Source organism: Myodes glareolus, chromosome 16 (genome assembly GCF_982192425.1).
Source record: "Myodes glareolus chromosome 16, mMyoGla1.1, whole genome shotgun sequence".
In the NCBI taxonomy this organism is placed as follows: Eukaryota; Metazoa; Chordata; class Mammalia; order Rodentia; family Cricetidae; genus Myodes; species Myodes glareolus.
In genome coordinates this window covers 56,440,909-56,462,663 of record NC_142041.1, presented here as the reverse complement: position 1 = coordinate 56,462,663, position 21,755 = coordinate 56,440,909, and the positions used below count along the sequence as shown (strand labels likewise).

The following is a 21,755-nucleotide window of genomic DNA, read 5'->3' as shown; positions in this document are numbered from 1 at the left end:
GTAGGTAGGTAGGTAGGTAGGTGGGTGGGTGGGTGGGTGGGTGGGTACAGATAAATCATTTATATTGGATCCTGAAGTGCTGACTTATTGCATTTTTAAGAATCAGGGATTGTTGAAGGAGATTTCTGTAGGGCCTAGTCTCGCAATAAACACACAGAAACTGTATTATTTGCAATGTTATTTGGCCAATAGCTTAAGCGTATTTCTGGCTAACACTTATATCTTAAATTAACCCATTTCTATTAACCAGTGTATCGCCACACAACTGTGGCTTACCAGCAAGGTTCCAGGGGGCTCCGGTGGAGGAGTTTCCTGCGGGCAGCTACATGGCTTCTCACTGACTCCACCTACTCTCTCTACATATCTCTTCCATCCTGGCTATAATCTGTTAAGCCATTGGCCAAAGGTAGCTTCTTTATTAACCAATAAAAGCAACATATATACAGAAGGACTTCCCACACCAAGCATGATTTCTAGAAATGTCAGCTAAAAAATCACCCATGGACTTCAGATACACAATGCATTCCTGTTCAGGGGTTGGGAACTAGAAAGGAACCAAAACAAGAACAAAGATAAGCGTACACTGAAAGAGTCCTAAGAGCACCTCAAGCTTGAGAACTGAGCAGAATCCACAGCAGGCAAAGTAACTATACTTTGTTATAGTAAAAAGATGAAAACCAAAATTAGCAATAGGAAGAGGAGTATGCAGCTAAATCCAGCAGAAATTGGGCACCAGCTGCGAAGGGCTCCTCCCAGATGGGGTCATACACAACACAGTAGTCCCTTCAACCACCATTGTGACAACACACGTAAGTGCTATTTCCCAGGAAGCTATTAGAGAATCAATGCTCAAGATTTTATAAAAATGACCAGGATTCTAGATTTCCCAAGAGAAAGAAAATAGCATGCACGTGTTTGACACACATAGGGGCACAATGGCCATTCTCATCGTTTACCAGTAGTTTTACACGAGTGTGGTTAAGTTCAAGCCCAGGCCAACCTTACAAGAAAACTTTCTAAGGACAAGCAGTTCAAGGTCAACGACGAAGTCAACAGTTTTCTGCACAAGGAGGGACTAGGAACAGAACGGAAAAAACAAAAGTGTGCCTACCATGCCACGTGAAAACAGATCATGGAAGAAGTGAGAAAATACTTCATAAACATGATAGTATTTTTTAAATTAAATTTCAGAAACAACCATTAAATGCGGTTGTGTTTGGACTATTAGTGACTTGAACTCTGGATGAGCAATAAAAAAGAAAGCCTGAGCCACTGACAATGACACTGGGACTTGTTTCCTCTGCATATGCTGGATTTTTGGGATCCAGTCTGTTCGGATACTCACCTTCAGGGACCTGGAAGGAGTGGGGAGGAACCTGAACTTCCCACAGGGCTGGAAGCCCTGACTGCTCTTAGGGATGAAGAAGGAGGAGGAGGGGGAGGGGGGAGTGGGAGGGTGTTGGGAGGAGGGGCGGAAATGAAAACTTTCATAATCTAATAAACTTTAAAAAAAAAAAAAGAAAGCCTGATTAAACCTGAAGAGGGGAATTAGAGACAGAAAACATAAACAATTCTTTAAAAGTTGTACTGTAACAGAGCATCAACTCCAAATGGATTACAGACCTGATACCCTGGACCATGTCAGAGGAAAAAACAGGGTATGTGTGAAGTTGGATTTTTTTTTTCTTCGGGTCACCAACCAGTTCCCAAAAACAGACACAGAGGGAGACTTGTTATTTGTTATAAATGCTTGGCCTAGTTTAGACTTATCTTAGACCTTTTAGCTTAATTTAACCTGTTTCTATTCATATACATTTTGCTTCATGGCTTTTTATCTTTCTTTCATTCTGTATGTCCTATGTTCCTGCTTCCTCTATGCTGGCGTCCTGGCTGGCCCCTGGCATCTCCCTGTTGTCTCTTTTTCTTTCTCCTTTTTTCCTCTCGAGCCTAAATTCCTCCCCCTACTTACTCTCCATTCCCAGAAGTCCCACCTATACCTCCTTCCTTGCTATTGGCCATTCAGCTTTTTATTAGATCAAACAGATGCCGTAGGCAGGCAAGGTAAAACAGCAACACATCTTCACACATATAAATAGACAAATGCATGCACTTTTTCATAGTTAAACAAATATTCCACAACATAAACAAATGCAACACATCTTTGCATAGTTAACAACTATTCCACAACAAATATGCTTCAACTTTATCCACAGAGGATATTATCTGCAGAGAAGTAGTGCCTGCTGGACACGACAGCACCATCACACACACAAAGTCACAGCAGCAATAAATGCATACACAAAATTAAGATCCAAACCAAAATGGGTGGGCAGGACCACAGAGAAATCTACCCTTGCTGAGGAGTTACTTACAGCAGCCAAGTGCTAGATGATGTGCTAGATTTCCTCTCGGATGTGGCCCCTTGGATGCTACATGGCCCTTCACCCATACACATACGAGAGAACATAGAGTTGGGAGGAAAAGTGACGGAGGCGACAGAGTAGGAAATGGAGGGAGAGTGGAGGAGGGCTGACTCAATCAAAACACACTGTATACATATATGAAATTCAAAAAAAATCAGTAAATTTTTTAAATAACTCTGTGGCTGTTTAAGTTTTATTAACCCAAATTCAGCTGTATAGGTGACACACACAAAAGATTGGATTTCACTATTAGAGGCTTTGTCAAAGACATAAGAAAAGCAAGATGAAATCATGCAAGGAATTCTATGAACTGGGCCATGGAATTAAGTTGTTTTTGGTCAGAATATTTTATTACCATGACCAAAAGCAACTTGGAAGAGGAAAGAGTTCCTGTTCACACCTCCAGGTAACGACCTCTAAGAGAAGGACGTCAGTGCAGAGACTCCAGCAGGGACTGACGGAGGGAGGAGCGCTGCCCACTGACTCGCCGTTCAGCTGGCTTTCCTTGGCAGCACAGGCCCAGAGTGGGCTGGGACTTCTTATGGCAATCAACACAGGCAATTCCTCAGACATTGGCCACAGGCAAATCTGAGCAAGGCAATTCCTCAACTGAAGTTCCCTCTTCCCAGGTAACTCTAGGTTACGTAAAACAAATGATAAAAACTAGCCAGCAGTTCTACTTGTTTTTTCAGTTTATTTAGAACCTGGGTCTCCTGCAGCCAAGGCTGGCCTGAAACTCTCTAAATAGGCAAGGACAACCTTGAACTCTCGTCCTGTTTCTACCCTCTTGGTGCTGTGGTAAAACACTGCCTCTACTTATCTAGCAGTAATATTTTAAGCTATTTGAGTAAGGTCATGAAGTTTTACAGATTTGCAGTCTTTCCAGTTAATTCCTGCCCACATAGATAGACATGTACACAATAATTATTTTTCAAATAAAAAGATATCTCAAATTATCAACTGATAATTTTCAAGGTTTTAGAAAAATGAGAACAATCCAAACCGAAAATCAGTAGAAAATAAGAAATAATAAAGATCCACATGTAAACCAGTAAAATAAAGATTAAAAAAATAATACACAGACTTGAGCAAGAAAAGACTTGGTTCTTTAAAAAAGAAAATGAAACTGACAAATCCCTAGCCAATTTAACCAAAAGAAAGAAAAGAATCAAGTTAATAAAATTAAATATGATAAAGTAGAAGTTACTATGGATTCCAATAGGGTGTATTATGAAAAAAAAAACATTTTAACAAAAAGCTGAAAATCTGTTTTTAAAAAAGTGTATAAATTCCAACACACACAAAAAACAAATAAAAAATAAAAATAAAAATCCAACACACAGATGACCTGCCAAACCTAAATCAAGATACAACTTAATTAAATCTACAATAATCAGAGACATTCCCAATGAAGAAGAGTCCACGACCAAATAATTTCACTACCAAACTCTACAAAGCTGATAACAATGCCCCTCAAACTGTCCCCTAAGACAGAAACAGAAGGAACAGTATGAAACTCATTTTTTGAAAGCAGTATTATCCTGATGCCAAAATCAATTAAGAACACAAAAGAAAACTACTGATCAATTTTTCTGATGAGCATGGATATAAACATCCTTGAAAATATAACTCGAGAACACATTAAGATCATATACACCATGACTGGGCTGACTAGTTTCTCATCAACTTGATGTAAGCTGGAGTCATCTGTGAAGAGGGCATCTAAATTGAGAAAATGGATCAGACTGGCCTGAAGTCTGTGGGGCATTTACATGATTAATAACTGATGTGGAAAGGGCCAGACCACTGTGGGAGGTGCCACCCCGGAAAGTGGTCCTGTGTTATGATATAATAATCTTTTTGTACACTGTGAAGATGTGTCTCTGTCAAGGCGCCTTCTGATTAGTTTAATAGAGTTGAATGGCTAATACCTAGGCAGAAGAGGATAGTCAGACTTCAGGGAAGAGACAGAAACTCTGGGTTAATAAAATCTGAGTGGGGGATTTGCAATCCAGACACTGGAGCAAGTGGGATGCAGGGTACTGAGCAGAGGTAAGGAGCCAGAACGTAGATTAATAGAACGAGTTGAAGTTGTAAGAGCTAGTTGGGAACACGCCTAAGCTAAAGCCAAGCTTTCATAATTAATAAGAAGTTTTCGTGTCATTATTTGGAGCGGTCACGTCAGTCAATGATAATTGGGTGGCTTTGTCTTGTTCCCTGACCTTAACGAGTTCCTCATTCAATTATGTGTCTTTCTAAAACTTTAAATTATCTTCTTCAGTTTTTTGGTTTTTTTTTTTAACCTCAAAGCTATTATCAAAACATCTGACCTAAGATGAAGTTATTTCAGGTTCTCATCCAGCAAATGACGCACAGCAGAACCTGTGACTGCGTCTTTCAGCATGAAGATAAAGGAGCTCAGGCCACCCTGGGCCTGGGAGTCAACTGTTCTCCTTAATCATTAACTTGAGCTGCGACCTATGCAGTTTCTTAGGTGAAACTCAAAAACCCTAGCTGTGTAACATTTCCTTGTATTTATTTTTATTCATCAAAACTCTGTATAAGCTAACATTAATATCAATTAGACAGTACAGCTTAGGAAGGAATCATCTCATAATAATCCACAGGTAAAAATGCCCAGTAGAACAGGATGTTTCCATGAGATAAACACACTACACTAAAGGCAGTGGGGATCTCCCAACACGCATTCACACCATGCCAGATACCAGAGGAAGACGGCAGCAGCAAACATGCAAAGACATACTGGAGTCTGTGGTCTCAGGGCCTTATCTAGCCAAGATTTGCCTCCTGGAGGTCTGAATTTTCTTTTTAAGTTTTTTTGTTTTTGTTTTTGTTTTTGTTTTTTTAGTTTTTCGAGACAGGGTTTCTCAGTAGCTATGGAGCCTGTCCTGGAACTAGCTCTTGTAGACCAAGCTGGTCTTGAACTTACAAAGATCCGCCTGCCTCTGCCTCCCAAGTGTTAGGATGAAAGGGATGTGCTACCACCACCTGGCTTTAATTCCTCAAGATTTTCTACACAATGAGTCATGCCATCTGCAAATAAACATAATTTTACTTCTGAGTTCTCTAAATCACTCTCAAGAATTACCAAAGTAGTTTCCCCAAAAACAATACAGCCAGTTAGGGAAAATGAGAATTGTCTGTGGACTTCTGAACTTATAAACCTGGTATCCAATGTCAGGAATGGTTCCAAACTCTCAAGCTTTCTGCTTCAGTCTCCCAAGCAAGTATACACCGCCATACCTATCTTACTCTTCTGTTTGGTTTGGGGAGAGACAGTGAGAGGAGAGGGAGGAAAAGCAAAAGGGGAAGAGAAAGAGTGTGTGTATGTGTGCACGCGTGAGAGACACAGTGTTACAGGGTTGGAACTCAGGTCTCTGTAAATGTGTGATACACTCTCTGCTACTGTTACATCTGTGGACCATTGTGGAGGACACTTTTGTGGCAAATTCGCCTCTTAAACACTGAAGTTTATCTAATCCAAATCTAGGGACCTAGTTTCAGAAAACATCATACTACTACCTTAAATCTTTCTATGGGATGTAAGATGGAAAGTAACAATATTATCCATGTGTATCATTATCTTAAAGAAATGAACGTACAAAATTATAAAATTTTGTGTTACTTGCTATCTGTACATTAAGCCATCAATAGTTTTCACTGGCAAAAATGAGTATTTGTGGTCTACATATATTATTTCTGATTATTACTACTATATTTAACTATGCTATCATAAACTTTAAGTAGATACAGTTGACCAAACTGACCTGTATTCGATGAGACGCTAAGATCCCCTACACAGGTGAGACATCATCTGAGGCAGCTTCTCCTCACTGTTCGTCACTGTACACAAATCCTGTTCCTGCCTCTCTCACCCTATAAACAAGATAAACTGGTGCTGGCGAGTTATTTGTCATCTGAGAGGAGGAAACCACAGTTGAAAAGAATACCTCCATAAGATCAGGCCTGTAGAGCATTTTCTTAATTAATGGGGAGGGCACAGCCCACTGTGGGTAGGTCTACCCTTGGGCTAGTTGTCCTGAGTTCTACAAGAAAGGAGGCGGAGCAAGTCAGTAAGCAGTCCTCCATGCATCAATCAGCTCCTGCCTCTACATTCTTGATCTGTCTGAGTTCCTGCCTTAGCTCCCTCAATGGACTGTGATTCGGGAAATGGAAGCAAAATAAACCCTCTCCTCCCCAAGTGTTCTCGGTCATTGTATTTTATAACGGCAACAGTAACCCTAGCCAATATAAAATTGTACAGCATTCGTTAGTAATATTCAGTGTAAATCAAATATAGTTATTTTAGTTGAAAAATCTTAAAAGGTCTACATTAAATTAAATTCTATATTACCAAGAGAACTGAATAAGAACACTCATTCATTCATTCAAAATTATCTTTTCCAAGCAAAGAAAGTGTCAAGCATTGTGCCAGCTAGCAGAGACACAGTGCCACAGCAGAAATATCCACCCCAACCCGACAGTGAAAGCTAAAATTAGACCAGGAGATGAGAAGCCACTGAGGAGTGTGAAACACAGATTAACATATCAGATTCATTTCTGGAAAAGACACCAAACAGCATCAGAGACGTAAGAGAGCTGCACAAAGGAAAGAAGACTGGGAGGTTAGCACCACTCAGAGTGGAAGCCTGCAGGCAAGAGGACCAGTGGGGTTAGAGAAACGTGAACTCACTCGACGTCCGGAATTTTAGTCTATCAAAAGCCATTGCGCCTTCCTAATTATCTGATGGAACAAGCAAAGGAAAGCGGGAGTCAAGAATGAGGAAGCAGCTTGCTAAGATGGCAAGGACCAGAAACCCTGAGAGGCCATGATATCCACGCAGAAGTATCCAGTAGGAAGCAAGACGTTCCTAAAAGTAGTGGGGTGGAAATAAGATTCAGAAGAAACTGAGATTTGAATACAGATTTTCAAATCAGATTTATACTGTCTGAAAAGAAAAAAGGCCTATGAGTGGATGCAGTCACTCAGGGAGTTATGAAGCAAAAGGAACAGCCTCAGTCAGAACTCCAAGTCACTCCAATTTGAGAACAGACAGAGGCTGCTGAATATTATGTTTTAGAATATTACTCGTACGTAAGGGCATAGAATAACTCCTATGCAGAAGACGTAAAATACAAGGAAATATTATTATTTATGGCCCAATTACATGTCAATTGTCTTTTCATACATATTCAGCTACTGCCCATAACATCCCCGGGAGACAATGTCCACACTGTGAGAAAAACCAAGCATGTCACATCACAAAGCATGGCAGCCCAATCAGCCAAGCGGTCAGCCCAGAATTTCAGTGATTTTGCCTGACTATAAGGACCTAGTATTTAGAATAATCTACTACTGAATTTTTTAATTATTCCTTAGAATTTTAATTTATACAAATTTCAAATGAGAAAATAATTCAACTTATTTTATATTTATATCTATAATTTTATTGTATGAATGTTTTGCCTGCATGTGTGTCTGTTCACTATGTGTCTGCCTGGTACCAGAGGACGTCAGCAGAGGGCATCGGATCTCTGAAACAGGATTTACAGGCAGCAGCTATAAATCACTAAATGGGTGCTGGGCATTGAATCTGAGTCCTCTGCAACAGCAGCCAATGCTCTTAACCACTGAGACATCTCTCCAGTTCCCAATACTGTCCAACTTACGTTATAAAGAAACTAATGAGTTTAGAGAGTAAGAAAATTTACTAAAATGTAATAGCTCATGTCCCTAAAGCTGCATATTAGCTGGTAATTTGCAAGAACCAAGCTTGAGCTCCCTATATATCTGATACTGATAATACAGCAATCACTTTAAGTTGTTTCTCTAATAAAGAAATAAAAAGTCCTTTAACTACTCTGTCTCTTAGCTATGCTCCCTTCCTATCCAGTGACATGCTAAAAGCAAAGCAGTAACAGACTACACTGTGACCACGAACCAGGTCAGTGGAAACAGGCTGAACCAACGAACTCACCGTATGACTTGCTTTTGTGGGCATGTTTCAACCACCATCAATGAATCACACAAGACACATATTATTGACAATATTTGTGTGTTTTAAAATTAAAAATTTATCAACAAGCTAATATTTTTTAAAAGTTTCCAAATACTTCATACTAAGACATAATTTTAAAAACAAGAATGGCTAAAGTACTTTATAGTTCCAATCTGGCCATCAACAATAGAAGAATGGTCTCTGGGCCACAGAGCTTTCCATGTAAGCATGAGGCCCCAAGTTCAATCCCTAGCAGCTATGTAGAAAACTGGGTGTGGTGCTTGCTTAAAATCCAAAAAGAAACAAGCAGAACCCAATCTCTGGAGTATGACCAGCAAGCACAGTCTAACTGCCAAGCTCAGTTCCTGGTCAGCGAGCCTGTCTCAAAAAGTGGGTCTCTTGGCCCGGTGATAGTAACCCCAGCACTCAGGAGGCAGAGGAAGGCGGATCTCTGTGAGCTCGAGGCCAGCCTGGGCTACAGAGAGAGTTCCAGGACAGGCACCAAAGTTACACACAGAAACCCTGTCTCAAAAACAAAAAAAAGAAAAAAAAGTGGATCTCTCCTGAGAACCCCACCCAAGGATAGCCTCTGGTCTCCATGTGGACATGTACTCATGAACATACATACACACAAAAAGTGATCCTGAATAACTTTTCATATACTTTTACTTTCTTGATTCTTTCTTATTAAAGTTATTTATTTTTATATGTATGTGCATACCACCATGTGGGTCCTGGGGATAACATTCAGTCTTGGTGGCAAGCATCTTTATCAGGTGAGCATCTTGCCAGACACTGCAAATTTGAAACAAAGCAAGCCTACCATTTTTAATCATCAAAAAGCAGACTCTCTTATATACACACAAAACGCACTCAAAACTTTAAATTTTGTTACTAATTTTCAGTATGTCTCACAGTTTTTAATATTTCCATCAATCACAACTAGACAATATCAATGAAATGGGTATAAAGTTCTCCGAGTTACATTTCATATGTAGTCTGTATTGCCACATGTAAGATTCCAAAATAAAGGTCCAAAGACATGTTTTTGTCCTGAAGAAACCTCTTTCACAATGCCCTGCTAAGAATATCTTAAAATCAGTTCCGCACACGGAGTACCATACCTAAGGATCCCTTGGGCTGCTGGCTGTTCGGTGGTATGTTCTCCTTAGCCATAGAGATTAATAGCTTACTGTTTTCAGAGAGTTTCTCTGCCGCCTTTCCCTGAAAAAGACATGATATTTACAAATCAAAGGGGGACACCACAAAATGTACAATTCATCTCAATACCAAATAACTTAGAAAAAAATTACACAGCACAGAGATTGAAGTAAAGTTTGAGAAATTAATCGAAATTATTTACATACTGTTAATAGCTGTTCTGATACCTAACTCATTATCTTAGAAATAGGAGTCTCGATGAAATGCCAGGCACTGTGCCAACACTAGAAGCATAAGAGTACAAACAAAATTGAAAGCTTCTGTTATAGAGTTTGTAGTGTCCACTGCTGGAGGGGGGGACACAAAAGAAGTAATAGTTAGAGCACATGATGTGTAAACTGTGGGGCAGGAGACAGCTCAGTCGGTAAAGTGTGCTCTCTGCCTGTCTGAGGACAGGAGTCTGGATTCCCAGCGCCCTTGTGGAAGCCAGGCCCAGCAGCATGTCTATAACATGTGTCTGGGGGATCAGAGACACACGTAGAGATCTTGAAGTTCATTAGTCAGGCAGCATAGCAAATTCTATAAACTCCAGGTTGAGTGAGGGTCCCCATCTCAAAAAGAAAGAGGCAGCAACCAAGTAACACTTCCTTTCACAATCAGGCTTCATTCCACACACGCTCAAACCTACATGCACACATGGATATATCCATAAGAACATATTCATATCACCCCTCTCAGACGGAGGGGGGGGCGGGTCTATGAAGACAAATGATAGAGCAGGATTAAAAGACCCGAAAATGCTGAGGGAAGGACTGGAGGGCCTCAACAAGCACTGACTCTTGACCTCGCACATAAAAATCTTCTAATAAACCTGTAAAATGCTCAAACATGTAAACTCACCCTCAGTATCAAATAACTATGAGCGTACCGTGCCCTGGGTGAGGGTACCAACCTGAATCCATCCCTGGGTCTACTGAACAATGAGTATATGCCGCCCTGGGTGAGGGTACCAACCTGAATCCATCCCTGGGTCTACTGAACAATGAGTATATGCCGCCCTGGGTGAGGGTACCAACCTGAATCCATCCCTGGGTCTACTGAACAATGAGTATATGCCGCCCTGGGTGAGGGTACCAACCTGAATCCATCCCTGGTTCTACTGAACAATGAGTATATGCCGCCCTGGGTGAAGGTACCAACCTGAATCCATCCCTGGGTCTACTGAACAATGAGTATATGACGCCCTGGGTGAGGGTACCAACCTGAATCCATCCCTGGGTCTACTGAACAATGAGTATATGACGCCCTGGGTGAGGGTACCAACCTGAATCCATCCCTGGGTCTACTGAACAATGAGTATATGACGCCCTGGGTGAGGGTACCAATCTGAATGCATCCCTCTGTCTACCTGAACAAAATATTTAACTCCTTTTAGTCTTGTTTTCTTCATCTCTAAAACAAAATGACCTACTTGATAAAGATCTTACAACTAGATGAAGTGCACACTACACACACCAGCTCCTGACGTAGCCCCTTGCACACAGCAGACTGTTTGGGAGGAAACAGTCACAGACAGTACTTAGAAGAACAAGCACTTAGTGTCTACCAACTCTGGCTTCTCAGTCTCATTAACTTCCCAATGCCTCAGTTTTCCTACCCGAAAAATTATAATTAAGAGATTTTTTTATCTCAAACAGAACATTTCAATATGACCTTTTAAGGCTATGACATAATCCATATTTACCCCTTGTATGTTAATTTATGTAAATAAAATATATGATGAGAATATCATGATTAACATCTTAATTTGATTATCTCTGTGTGGGACAGATGCTAAAGCACAGACACTGGGAAACAGGTAAGACAGAAATGACTTGGGTGAGGCATTTTATAGAGACATATGATATGGTACAACAGGTGTCTTGCTGCCACCCTCTAAGTCCTGAGGGAAGGCACCCATCTGCCTCGGTGCAGAGTTCCCAGAGCCCAGGATGGCTCCTAGCACAATCTTAGTATTTGCTAAACGAATAAATTACTCACGTCAGAATAAAAAACAATTTAAGGAAACTTCCCAGACATTTCTTTTCAGAAACAACTGCTAACATACATGTTTTAAAAAGCAAACAGTACTGAGGTGGGATCTTTGTACACTGTGTGACGATATATTGTTGTGATTGGTGGACTAAAAAGCTCAACAGCCAATAGCTAGGCAGGAGGAATAAGCGGGATTTTTGGGGAGAGAACTCCTTCAGCCAATAGCCTTTAAGATTTCGACCCACTTTGGGCTTGGTCCCGTGTACTATAAATGCAGATGAAAACTTAAACAGGCCTCCTGGCCGGTTCTGGCTCTTTCAGAGTGTACTGCCACCAAGTAACTTGCAACTCACTACAAGAGGAGAATCTTGGTGCACAGAAGACACCAGGAGATACGGAGAGGAAACACAAGGACATGATTAAAGGGAAGTAATGTCATGTGATAGAACGTAGATTAATATAAATGTAATTCAATGTAATACAAATATAATTTAAGTTAGAAGAGCTAATTACGAACAATCCTAAGCTCCTGACCAAGCTTTCATAATTAATAATATAATAAATAATAATAATTATTTGGGATAATTATTTGGTTGGCAGGACAGAAAAGATTCATTACATAGTACAAGATAAATTATTCCAATAAATTTACTAATCCATACTTTAAAACCTTTTTTTAATCATTAAATACTCTTTTTTACATAAAAATCTGAGAACTTGCTTTTACACCTGTTCTGTCTAACCTCTGGTCCTTCTGACTCCCAATCATTTTGGTAAAACACATAATCAAGCATTAAAACTCCAACAAAAGGGAATATCATGGGATATGAAATCCCACCAAAAATGCACTCAAAATCTCTCAAGTCACATCTAGAGTCTGACACTCGGAATCAGAACAAGGGCGTGCTAATCAAACTAAGTATGAGGCGGAAGAGTCTCACTGCTGAAATCTTCAGACGGTCTCAGTCAAACATGCTTGGTTGGCTTTTTCACGTTGGTTGGGTTGGGGGTGGTTGTGTTTGTTTGTTTGTTTGTTTGTGACATGGGTCTCACTATATAGCTCTGACTGGCCTAGATTCTTGCTGTACAGAACAGGCTGGCCTTGAACTCACAGCAATCCACCTGACTCTGCCTCCCAAATGCTGGGATTGAAGGCGTGCACCACCACACTCAATTTAATAGAGGTGTTGGAGACTAGCACTAATCTTGCCTTCATCTCCATGTACGGCGGGTCACTTTCCAGCTGTGCTCTGTCTCTGGCCAGTTTCGCTTTCTGCTCTTCAAGAAATTTATCCAAGCTATCGGTCATTTTGTAGATTCTGAAAAAAAGAAAAGTCTTCAGTGAGCACAACTATATTGTAGGGTTTTGAGTAAAGTATTAAGACAACATCGTAGTCCACATGTAGTATTTCATCTCAATCACACTGGGAACTTCAAGCTGAAACATGAACATAAATACCATATGTCTGTCTGTCTCTTCCTCTCCAATTTCCCATAAAAGGCTACAATGCAGGTTAAAGTACAGAAAAAGAGAGGCAGTCAATGGATTCATGCATGAAAACTTCACAATGAAAAACATTCGATACAATTATAAACTGAAGAAATTATTAACAGAAGAAATCAACAGCCATTACCATAATCCATATTCACACAACCAAAAACGAAAAGGAAATAAGAACTCAAATCTTTAAAACACTTTTCTCTGAAAAACTGCTTCCTAACTATTTTAAATTACTTTTGAGCCAAGTGGTGGTAGCGCACGCCTTTAATCCCAGCACTGGGGAGGCAGAGGCAGGCAGATCTCTGTGAATTCAAGGCCAGCCTGGTCTACAAGAGCTAGTTCCAGGACAGGCTTCAAAGCTACAGAGAAACCCTGTCTTGAAAAACCAACAAGAAGAAAAGAAAATTTAATTAAACTCATTGGGTCATTTTAAAAAAGACATGAACATGGAAAGAGAATTATTTGGAAAAAGGAACAGGGTGGTGGGGGAATAATGGAGGAGTAAATGTGACCAAAATACATTTCTGGGCACGGTGACACATGCCTTCAACCCCAGTACTAGGAGGCAGAGGCATACATAGCAAGTTCCAGAACAGCCAGAAACCTTGTCTCAAAATATAAATTTTAAAATAACATACATCTACAAAAATGTTCTATTTAAAATAGTGTTATATATAGTTAATTTATTACCTTTATTTGCTACACTAAAACTGACTAGCTTTGCTTGCCCTAAAACAACAATTTCTCAGATAGTAAGGGCACATACATGCAGAAAATAGCCATAGAATAACATTTGCCTTATTCAAAGAGTAAGAGCTACATGCCCCAGGCATAGACCTAACATGGCAAAGAGACTCTGTTGGCAAAGGCAATCATGAGAAAGGCTGGGCGAGACAGGACACACTAGCATTTGAATCCTAGCACTTGGGATGCAAAGGGAAGTGTATCTTTGTCCATTCATCCAGACAGCCTATTCTGCACACTCAGTTTCAGGCCAGCCAAGGCTACATGGTGAGGCTTGCCCCATCCCCCCAAAAAAGCAACAACAACAAAAAAAAAAAAAAACCAAAAGCAGCATGAAGTAGGAGATCCTGTGGGTAACCTAACCCAGTCTCTGTGATGAGGCAAGAAGCGCAGGTCCCTAGGGTGCTACAGAGCTCCGCATCTTACTGCATTCAAGTTTCCCCGCATGCTGCCTCCCTGGTGCTTACCCGTGAGTACAAGCCATGTTCTGAGACGCTACGCCTCTGTCCAAATCTCCTGACAGAACAAGAATCCACAGGGTCAGTGCCCCTCTGCAGTCCCTCTCCTCCCCCAAACCCAGAACACCAATCATCTCATATCCACCTCCATAATTCTAACTCTGAAGTTTCACATAAATGGACCATATAAAAGCTAGACAGTATGTTTCCTAGGCAGTTCAAGGTTAGTTTTTCTAGGTCCTGCAACCCAAGCAACTAGTTGTGATTGGCAACCAAGAACAAAGACAATAGCCCATGCTCTCTGGAAAACCTCTAGAACCTCTCTGACCAAGTACTCTTAGGGCTACCAATGCCGGGCACTGAGATTACCATTTAATAATTTATGTCTTGTGGGAGCAGCACAGCCCATCCCCAGGTACCTTTCATTCAAACCCCTTTTATTTTTAATTTTATTTTGTAATTAGCTTAGATGACACGGTCACCATTGTGGGGAGGGGTAGCCATTAATGGTCCTATTCATCTGGACCACGGTGGACGACATGGTGCCCACTGTTGCATGGTGCCCACTGCAACAATTATAGCATGACTGTTATAAAGGGATAATCAGTTACTTTCTGCGTGGATCTGAGGCCTGTCCCACGGGAGTGAATCCATGCCTAGTACTGTAAAGCTGGTCAAAAGGCCGTGGCTAAGGGAACACACTGTCAAACTGCCTGCTAAGTATTTGTGTTCATACCCATAGATCTGTGCGACTAAGCACGTGGGTCAGAGACGCTTCCTTCTGCAGGGACTGCCAACACAGACTCAAGTCATCAGCGCTAAGAATAAGCGGCTCTGAGTGTGTGGGCCCGAAAGGGACTTGTCTGTTCCACACACCCAGAATGTGGAAGCACCATGGAAAAGGGGTGAGAGAATCTAGGAGCAGGGGATGGAAAGGGCTGTGAAATGCCGAGTTCTGGATCGGAAAAAGCTGGGGCTCTCATGAACTCGCAACAGCTGTGGTTACCTTCAGAAGACCTGTATGCCCCTGTGTAGATTAGTCACAACTTTCTGAAAAGACCACTTTCTTCACTGAAGCTAATTTTGTTTTTCTTAAGAAAGGGACTTACCATGTAGCCCTGACTAGTCAAAAATTCGCTATGCAGTCAGGCTGGTCTTAACTCACAGAGAGCCACCTACCTCTGCCACCAGAGTGCTGAGATTAAAGGTGTGCCCAACTACACGGAACAAAAACTAGAACGTTTCAAACATACATTTTTTCTAAAACCTCATCAAATTTAATGAGTAGCAAACACATAACAAGAAAGATATACTCATCACTAAAGACACGAGGAGCACACAGAGCCCTGGAAACACACATCTGAGCAAGCTGTCTTGTCTGGGAAAGTTTACATTCCCAAAGATGGCTAGAACTTCAAGACCCAAATTTAAAGACATGAACTACATAAAGATTTACTTAAGAGTTAAGTATTTTGCCCGGATACACTGGAACACACGTGCAATCCAGCTCCTCCCTACTCAAGACTGAGGCAGAAAGCTGGCAAATTTGAGGTGAGCTTAAGGACTTTGTAAGACTCACTCAAAATTTTGGTTTTGGATTTATTTTGGCTTAGGGGTGTTTTTGGTCTTGAGACAGGTTCTAACTGTGTAGCCCTAATTGGCCTGAAACCTGCTTTGTAGACCAGGCTGTCCTTGAACTCACAGAGATCCATCAGCCTCTGCAAAATTTTTAAAAATAGGGCTAGGCATGATGACACACACCTTTAATCCCAGTCCGCAGAAGCCAGGTGGATCTCTGAGTCCAATTCCAGCCTGGTTTACATGCCAAGTTCCAGTACAGCCAGAGATATAGAATGAGGCCCTGTCTCAAAAACTACACAAAAATTAAAAAGTAATAGCGCTGGGAATGTAACTCAGTGGTACGACAGTTGCCTAGCTTTCACAAGACTCTGCACTCAATCCCCAATGTATGCCATCAAAAAAGAAAAAGAATTAACTATTGTAAGAGTCTAGGACAATCTACAATAAATGAAACACAGGCAATGTTCACCTGAATGAACGGGAAGAACTGAAGTTTGGTAAGCATGTGAAGGACTAACTCCTTACAGCAATTTAGCTCCATTGTTACAAGTTCTGAAATTCACTTTAAGTAACAGTAACCACAACAAAATATACATTAAGCAACGACCTTTTTCCTGGTAATGACTCTTGCCAAAGACTATCAGGAATACTACTGAAGTTAAAGAAGTTGGTGTATGGATGCATCAAACACACCAACGCAACCCCTGAGCTTCTCATTGAGCGGGTATTAGAAAAGTTCTATGACTGGAGCTTGACGTGGGTGACTGAGGAGAAGGCATAAGAAAGCAGGGCTTTGCCAGGGGAAGGGGGAATATTCCATGACGGGACATCCTGGTAAATCTTAACTACAGCAGGAGATTAGAATGTAAAAGAGCAACACTCCAGTCCTGGGATCTGTTTCCAGACAGAGTGGTTAGCTCTTATGCCCAGAAACAGGATGACTTTATCTGACGCTAATATTCTGTACAATTGTTTACTGTCAACAGGACGTCATAGTGAGCCCCAAAGCAGTTCCTGGCACCCCAAAGGCCTAAACCAAAAAACACCTGTAGCTGTCATGTCTGCTTTTCTCATTATTCCTAAAAATGTGCAGCGATTTATGGAGGACCATTTCAGCCACAGAACTGTGCACAAATTTAGAGGATAATGGGAGCTGGGTTGGTGGGCAAGGCCTATATACAAACACTGTAAGAAGGTTTATAATTTAAGAATTAAATTCCACCCCCCAAATCAGGTCAAAGAAAGCAATTGGATTCCACAATGTTCAGACACTATATAGAATGTACAATTAGGTTTTTCGTGGTATTATCATCAGGTGCTTTTTCGTTGGTAGCTACAAACAAAGTATGTAGTTTTCAGGATAACAGTTCTGCCAAAAGACCTGGACTAGAAACCCAGTGTTCATCATTTACTGATTCTGGTTAATACACAGTATGTTCTTTAAGCTATGTCTAGGATTCCTCATTTATAAAATGGAAGTGCTAATTACTGCAGAGTTATGAAGAATATGCATCACACATGTAACAGGGAATCTGATACTTGTCACTGCAGCAGTCAATTTACTATCACTATTTCCAGAGTCTTCACGTACTTACACATTCACCTTTTAAAAGGCACAGCTCACAAAAAGAGCAAGTACCTAGCATGCATAAGATTCTGAATCCATTCCCAAAATAACAAAAAAAAAGAAGACCTACTTTAACCTCCCCTACAAAAAAAGTAAAAGAGCCAGGCGGTAGTGGCACACGCCTTTAATCCCAGCATTGTGGAGGCAGAGGCAGGCAGATCTCTGTAAATTCGAGGCCAGCCTGGTCTACCAGAGTTAGTTCTAGGACAGGCTCCAAAGCCACAGAGAAACCCTGTCTCAAAAAATTAAAAAAAAAAAAAAAGACTCTACAACAAGAGAAAATGACTAGGGACAAACCCTCGGGGAGAAATAAAGCAGGGAGCAAGGGCAGGCATCCGCGAAAGAGCTGTAGCTGACAAAGGAAAGACGAAGTTTCTCATTAATTCATTAATCCACTTAGAAAGGGGCTTTCTACCCAGGAAGGGTCCCAGCCTTTTCCTCCTTTGCAGATGACATTCTCATGAACTGACTACAGATACATCCAGACTTTGACAAATCACTCCAATTTTTTTAAAAAGCATATGCTATCTATTGCTGAAGGAAGAGCACAAGGTTGGAGAGCAGGACAAAGTTGGGCGTGAATAAATACATGAAAGCATTTAAAGCTTGAGCAACTATTATCAAAACATTATTAACAGTAGCGGCAGGCAGACAGGAAGTAGCTTTGGCTATGCAGAATTGCTAATACACTTGGTCCAACTGTACTGATATTTTGTTTGTGTTTTAACAAATAAAACTTGTCTGAAGATCAGAGTTCAGAGCTAAGCCACTAGAGTTCAGGAGGTGCTGGCCACATCTTTTATCCCAGCACTAGGAAGGTGGAGACAGGAGTGATATGGCTGAGCGGAGAGAGGAATATAAGGCGGGAGGAGACAGGAGCTCAGATGCAGTCTGATGTTTGGTGGAGACATTTGCAGTCCAACGATGTGGTCTGAGGTGCAGTCTAAAGCAGTCGGGGGAGACAGTCTGAGCATTGGTAGAGGTAAAAGGTCTCTCTAGTGGCTGGCTGCACTGCTTCTCTGATCTCTCAGCTTTCACCCCCTTATTTCTAACTCTGGGATTTTATATTAAGAATAATTAGAATTTGTGCTACACCCAACACTTCTACTACTCGGGAGACACATCACAGTACATTCAGAATGATGTTTAAAAGATGGTGTGGAGGGCTGGTGAGATTGGCGGCTCACAACTAAACTGAGAGTGTGGAATTTGTGAATTTGTAATAGTTAAGTCAAGCTTTTCTGAAAACCACATTTGGAGGGAGGGGTGGTGTAGCAAGCATCCTTGCGTGATTGCCTTATCTAAACCTGTCTGCTCCCTTCCCAGATCATCCTTGAGCAGGAGGAGCCATCTTTCATATAAAATTCAGCCTCTCAGGATAACTGGCTTTCTATAAAGCCTTACACTGCGGAAGGAGAGAGAACTAACTCAAAGTTTTGTCCTCTAACCTCCACATGCACGTCAAGGCCTGCGCTTCCCCCGCCATCCCCACACACAAAATAAAACGTATTTTTTAAACCAAACTCAAATTCCAAATAAAAATACTAAAATCAAGAGAGAGACGGTTCTAGCGTATCAAGCAACCACAGTGAGAAAAAAAAACGAGCAGATTTCATAGAGATATGAAGAAGATTAAGTTTGACTTGCAAAGTAAAAACATTAACCAGCCCCCGAGGTGCAAGCACTCAGTGAGGCTCAGCGCAGCCGCGCCTGCCGCGGAGAAGGCGCGGGAGAGCCAGCCCTGTCTCCCTCCGGGCGTCGCGGGTAGCCGATGCCTCGGATAGCGTCAACGTGTTGTCAGGCAACCGGCTCTCAACCACCCAGGCGGCAGCAGGTCGGGTGGCCACCCGGGAGTCTGCGGCGCGTGTGAGGGCACCGCCCCCAGTCTGGCAGCCGCCAGCCCTGCACCTGGGACGGCGCCGGGCCACCGCCTCGCGACCCGCGCCCGCAGACCTCGACCCGTACCCTGCCCCTCCGAACCGCCCCCGCGACACCTCGCAGCTCCCCGGCTCCGCCCGGCAGGCTCGAGCCCCCGCCAAATCGCGGCGGTCAGGGCCCGAGCGCGGACCCATCCCGCGGCCTCCCACACTCGCCGCCCACGGACTTACTCCCACCGACGCGTCGGGAGCCCAAGCCGGTGCCACAGTCGGTGTCCGCGACCCCCGGCGCGGACCAGATAACCGGTGGCCAGCTCTGGCTCCGCCTCCCGGGCCCAGCCCCCCGCCCGCCCTCCCTCCGCCAACCGCCAGGCGCGGCCCCGCCCCTGCGGGCAGCTGGCGGAGGCCGCGCGGCCGAGGGCGCCCCCTGCAGTCCCGGAGGCCACGATGCACACGCTACGGTGCCCGGGGGAGGAGGGGAGTGGGATCCGTGTGACGTGGCCGCTGCTCCTGCCCCGGGAGGGTCTCCACAGCTGTCACGGGTAGTGTGGCAGGGACAGGAAGACTCGGCATTCTTCTCACAGGCATTACTCCCAGCCCAGCAGTCTGGTCAACTCCGTCATGGGCTTTTATTACTATTTCAACAAATTATTTTGGGTCCGTTCTGAGTGGCTGTGCTACCTACCACCGGATGTCTAGTTTCTCAGGGAAACTGAACTAATGATACTAAAGTATTCTAGCGTTCCTAGGGTGCCCTAAGTTACGATTTTATTGTGGGTTTTGTTATTTTGACACAGGGGCGGGGAAGAGGCTCGAATTCTGGATCCTGCAGCCTCCACCTCCCACGTACTGGAATAACTGGAGTGGGGCAATTTCCTAGCTGGTGTGTGTGATCCTTGCTTTGTTTTCTTTGCCCCTCCTCCGTGACTTTTTAAAACAGGTCTCCTGTAGCCAAGGCTAACCTCAAATTGCCAGGTATGGAAGGCTTTCCTTGAACTCATCCTCCTGCCTCCACTTGCCAGCTGCTGGGATTACAGGCAGGTGCAACCACTCTCGGCTTTATACGGTGATTAAAAACCAATTTTCTCCAACGTTTGAAGCCAATGTAAAAACCAACAGCAGCGGTGAAGAGTTAACGATTCTGCTTTTGTCTTTAGCCAACTCGTCTGCCAAGAACCTACATTAGAAGAAGATACAGCACAAAGCTTGCTGGGCAAAACAAAACGTGCACGTGAAGCGGCTACAGAGCCTTCGCGACTCTGTGGAAGAAGCAGTTACTGTCAAGAGTTAACGGAGGGCATCTCTGAGCTGTAATTTTTAACGAGTAGTGTGTGCTCTACAGCAGAAATGTCAGGAAGTGAATTTAAAGTAACGCTTAACAACGAATTATATTACTAAGCCAAGGGAAAAGGACTAATAGAATGAAAAACTGGGTGGGGGGAGCTAAAAGGAGATGACGCTGGGGACGCCTGTAGGAGCTGTGTTACGAAAAGCTATGATTTTTTTTCTAAGCAAAAAATAAAATATTAAAGAAAATAAACACAAATTTCATGCACGCCTTTAACTTATAGTCCTGTGAGTATTGGGGGATAGGAATTGGGGAACCTAGAAACACGGACTGGAACAAGTTTCACTTTCACTGCGGGAAGAAAAAGGCGAGATTAAGTCTGCACTGAGAAAATGACATTCACGGCAGGGAAGACAAACTTTAAAGAGTACTAAGGCAGCCATAGCTTCTAACACTTGTATAAATATCACCTTATAAACACATCAGAAAGATAACCTTAACAACCTGGGAGTTTTGCTTCCCTCCTCGCAACAGTAGCGAAAACACAAATCGAAATACCAACCACGAGCCCGTGAGGTTTTTCCACTAGGCGAAGGATTATCTTTAAAATTATTGTCACGGATGTCTTCCCCTCCAAAACCAGTATCCAGAGCTACTTACAACACTGTTTTTTCTAGAAACATTTAGTATTCAAAACAATTTATTTCGTCTTAAGTGCCTACACTCAAAAAAAAAAAAAAAAAAAAAAGGCGACCCCCACAGCTCCCAGTCCAAGCCACACCTACACGCAACATGGCGGGGGCTGAGTCTGCGCAGTGCGGAACGGGAACGGGACGGCCGATTCCTTCCTGGCAGGGCGGAAGGCTGAACCACTCCCGCACCGAAACTTTGTGTCCCTCGCAAGTCACACGTACGGTTTTCCGAGCCAGCATGTCATCCTTTCATCCGCAAAACTGTCCTTAGCTCAGCGGCCTCTCGGTGTCTTCTGGCGCGTGGCGCCGCCGACGCGCCCCGGCCCCCGGAATGGTCTGGACCGACGTC

At 42.7% G+C, this 21,755-nt stretch overlaps 1 protein-coding gene across 16 annotated transcripts in view; it reads right to left on the bottom strand.

The window, feature by feature from the left end:
* Positions 1-21,730, bottom strand: part of Cspp1 (centrosome and spindle pole associated protein 1) — a 95,446-nt gene extending 73,716 nt beyond the window's left edge. For 13 of the 16 annotated variants that reach the window (XM_085677314.2, XM_085677315.2, XM_085677318.2 and 10 more), the window contains exons 1-3: positions 21,629-21,730; positions 12,849-12,957; positions 9,568-9,667 (exon numbers count right to left, since the gene is read on the bottom strand). In XM_085677314.2, coding sequence (XP_085533440.2) covers positions 9,568-9,667; positions 12,849-12,957; positions 21,629-21,651 — 232 coding nt within the window. In that variant the 5' untranslated portion in view covers positions 21,652-21,730. Of the gene's footprint in view, positions 1-9,567; positions 9,668-12,848; positions 12,958-19,657; positions 19,766-21,276; positions 21,425-21,499 lie in introns of those variants that run through there. The other 3 variants (XM_087897226.1, XM_085677317.2, XM_085677316.2) reach the window with 3 other exon arrangements.
* Between the last annotated feature and the right edge of the window lie 25 nt (positions 21,731-21,755).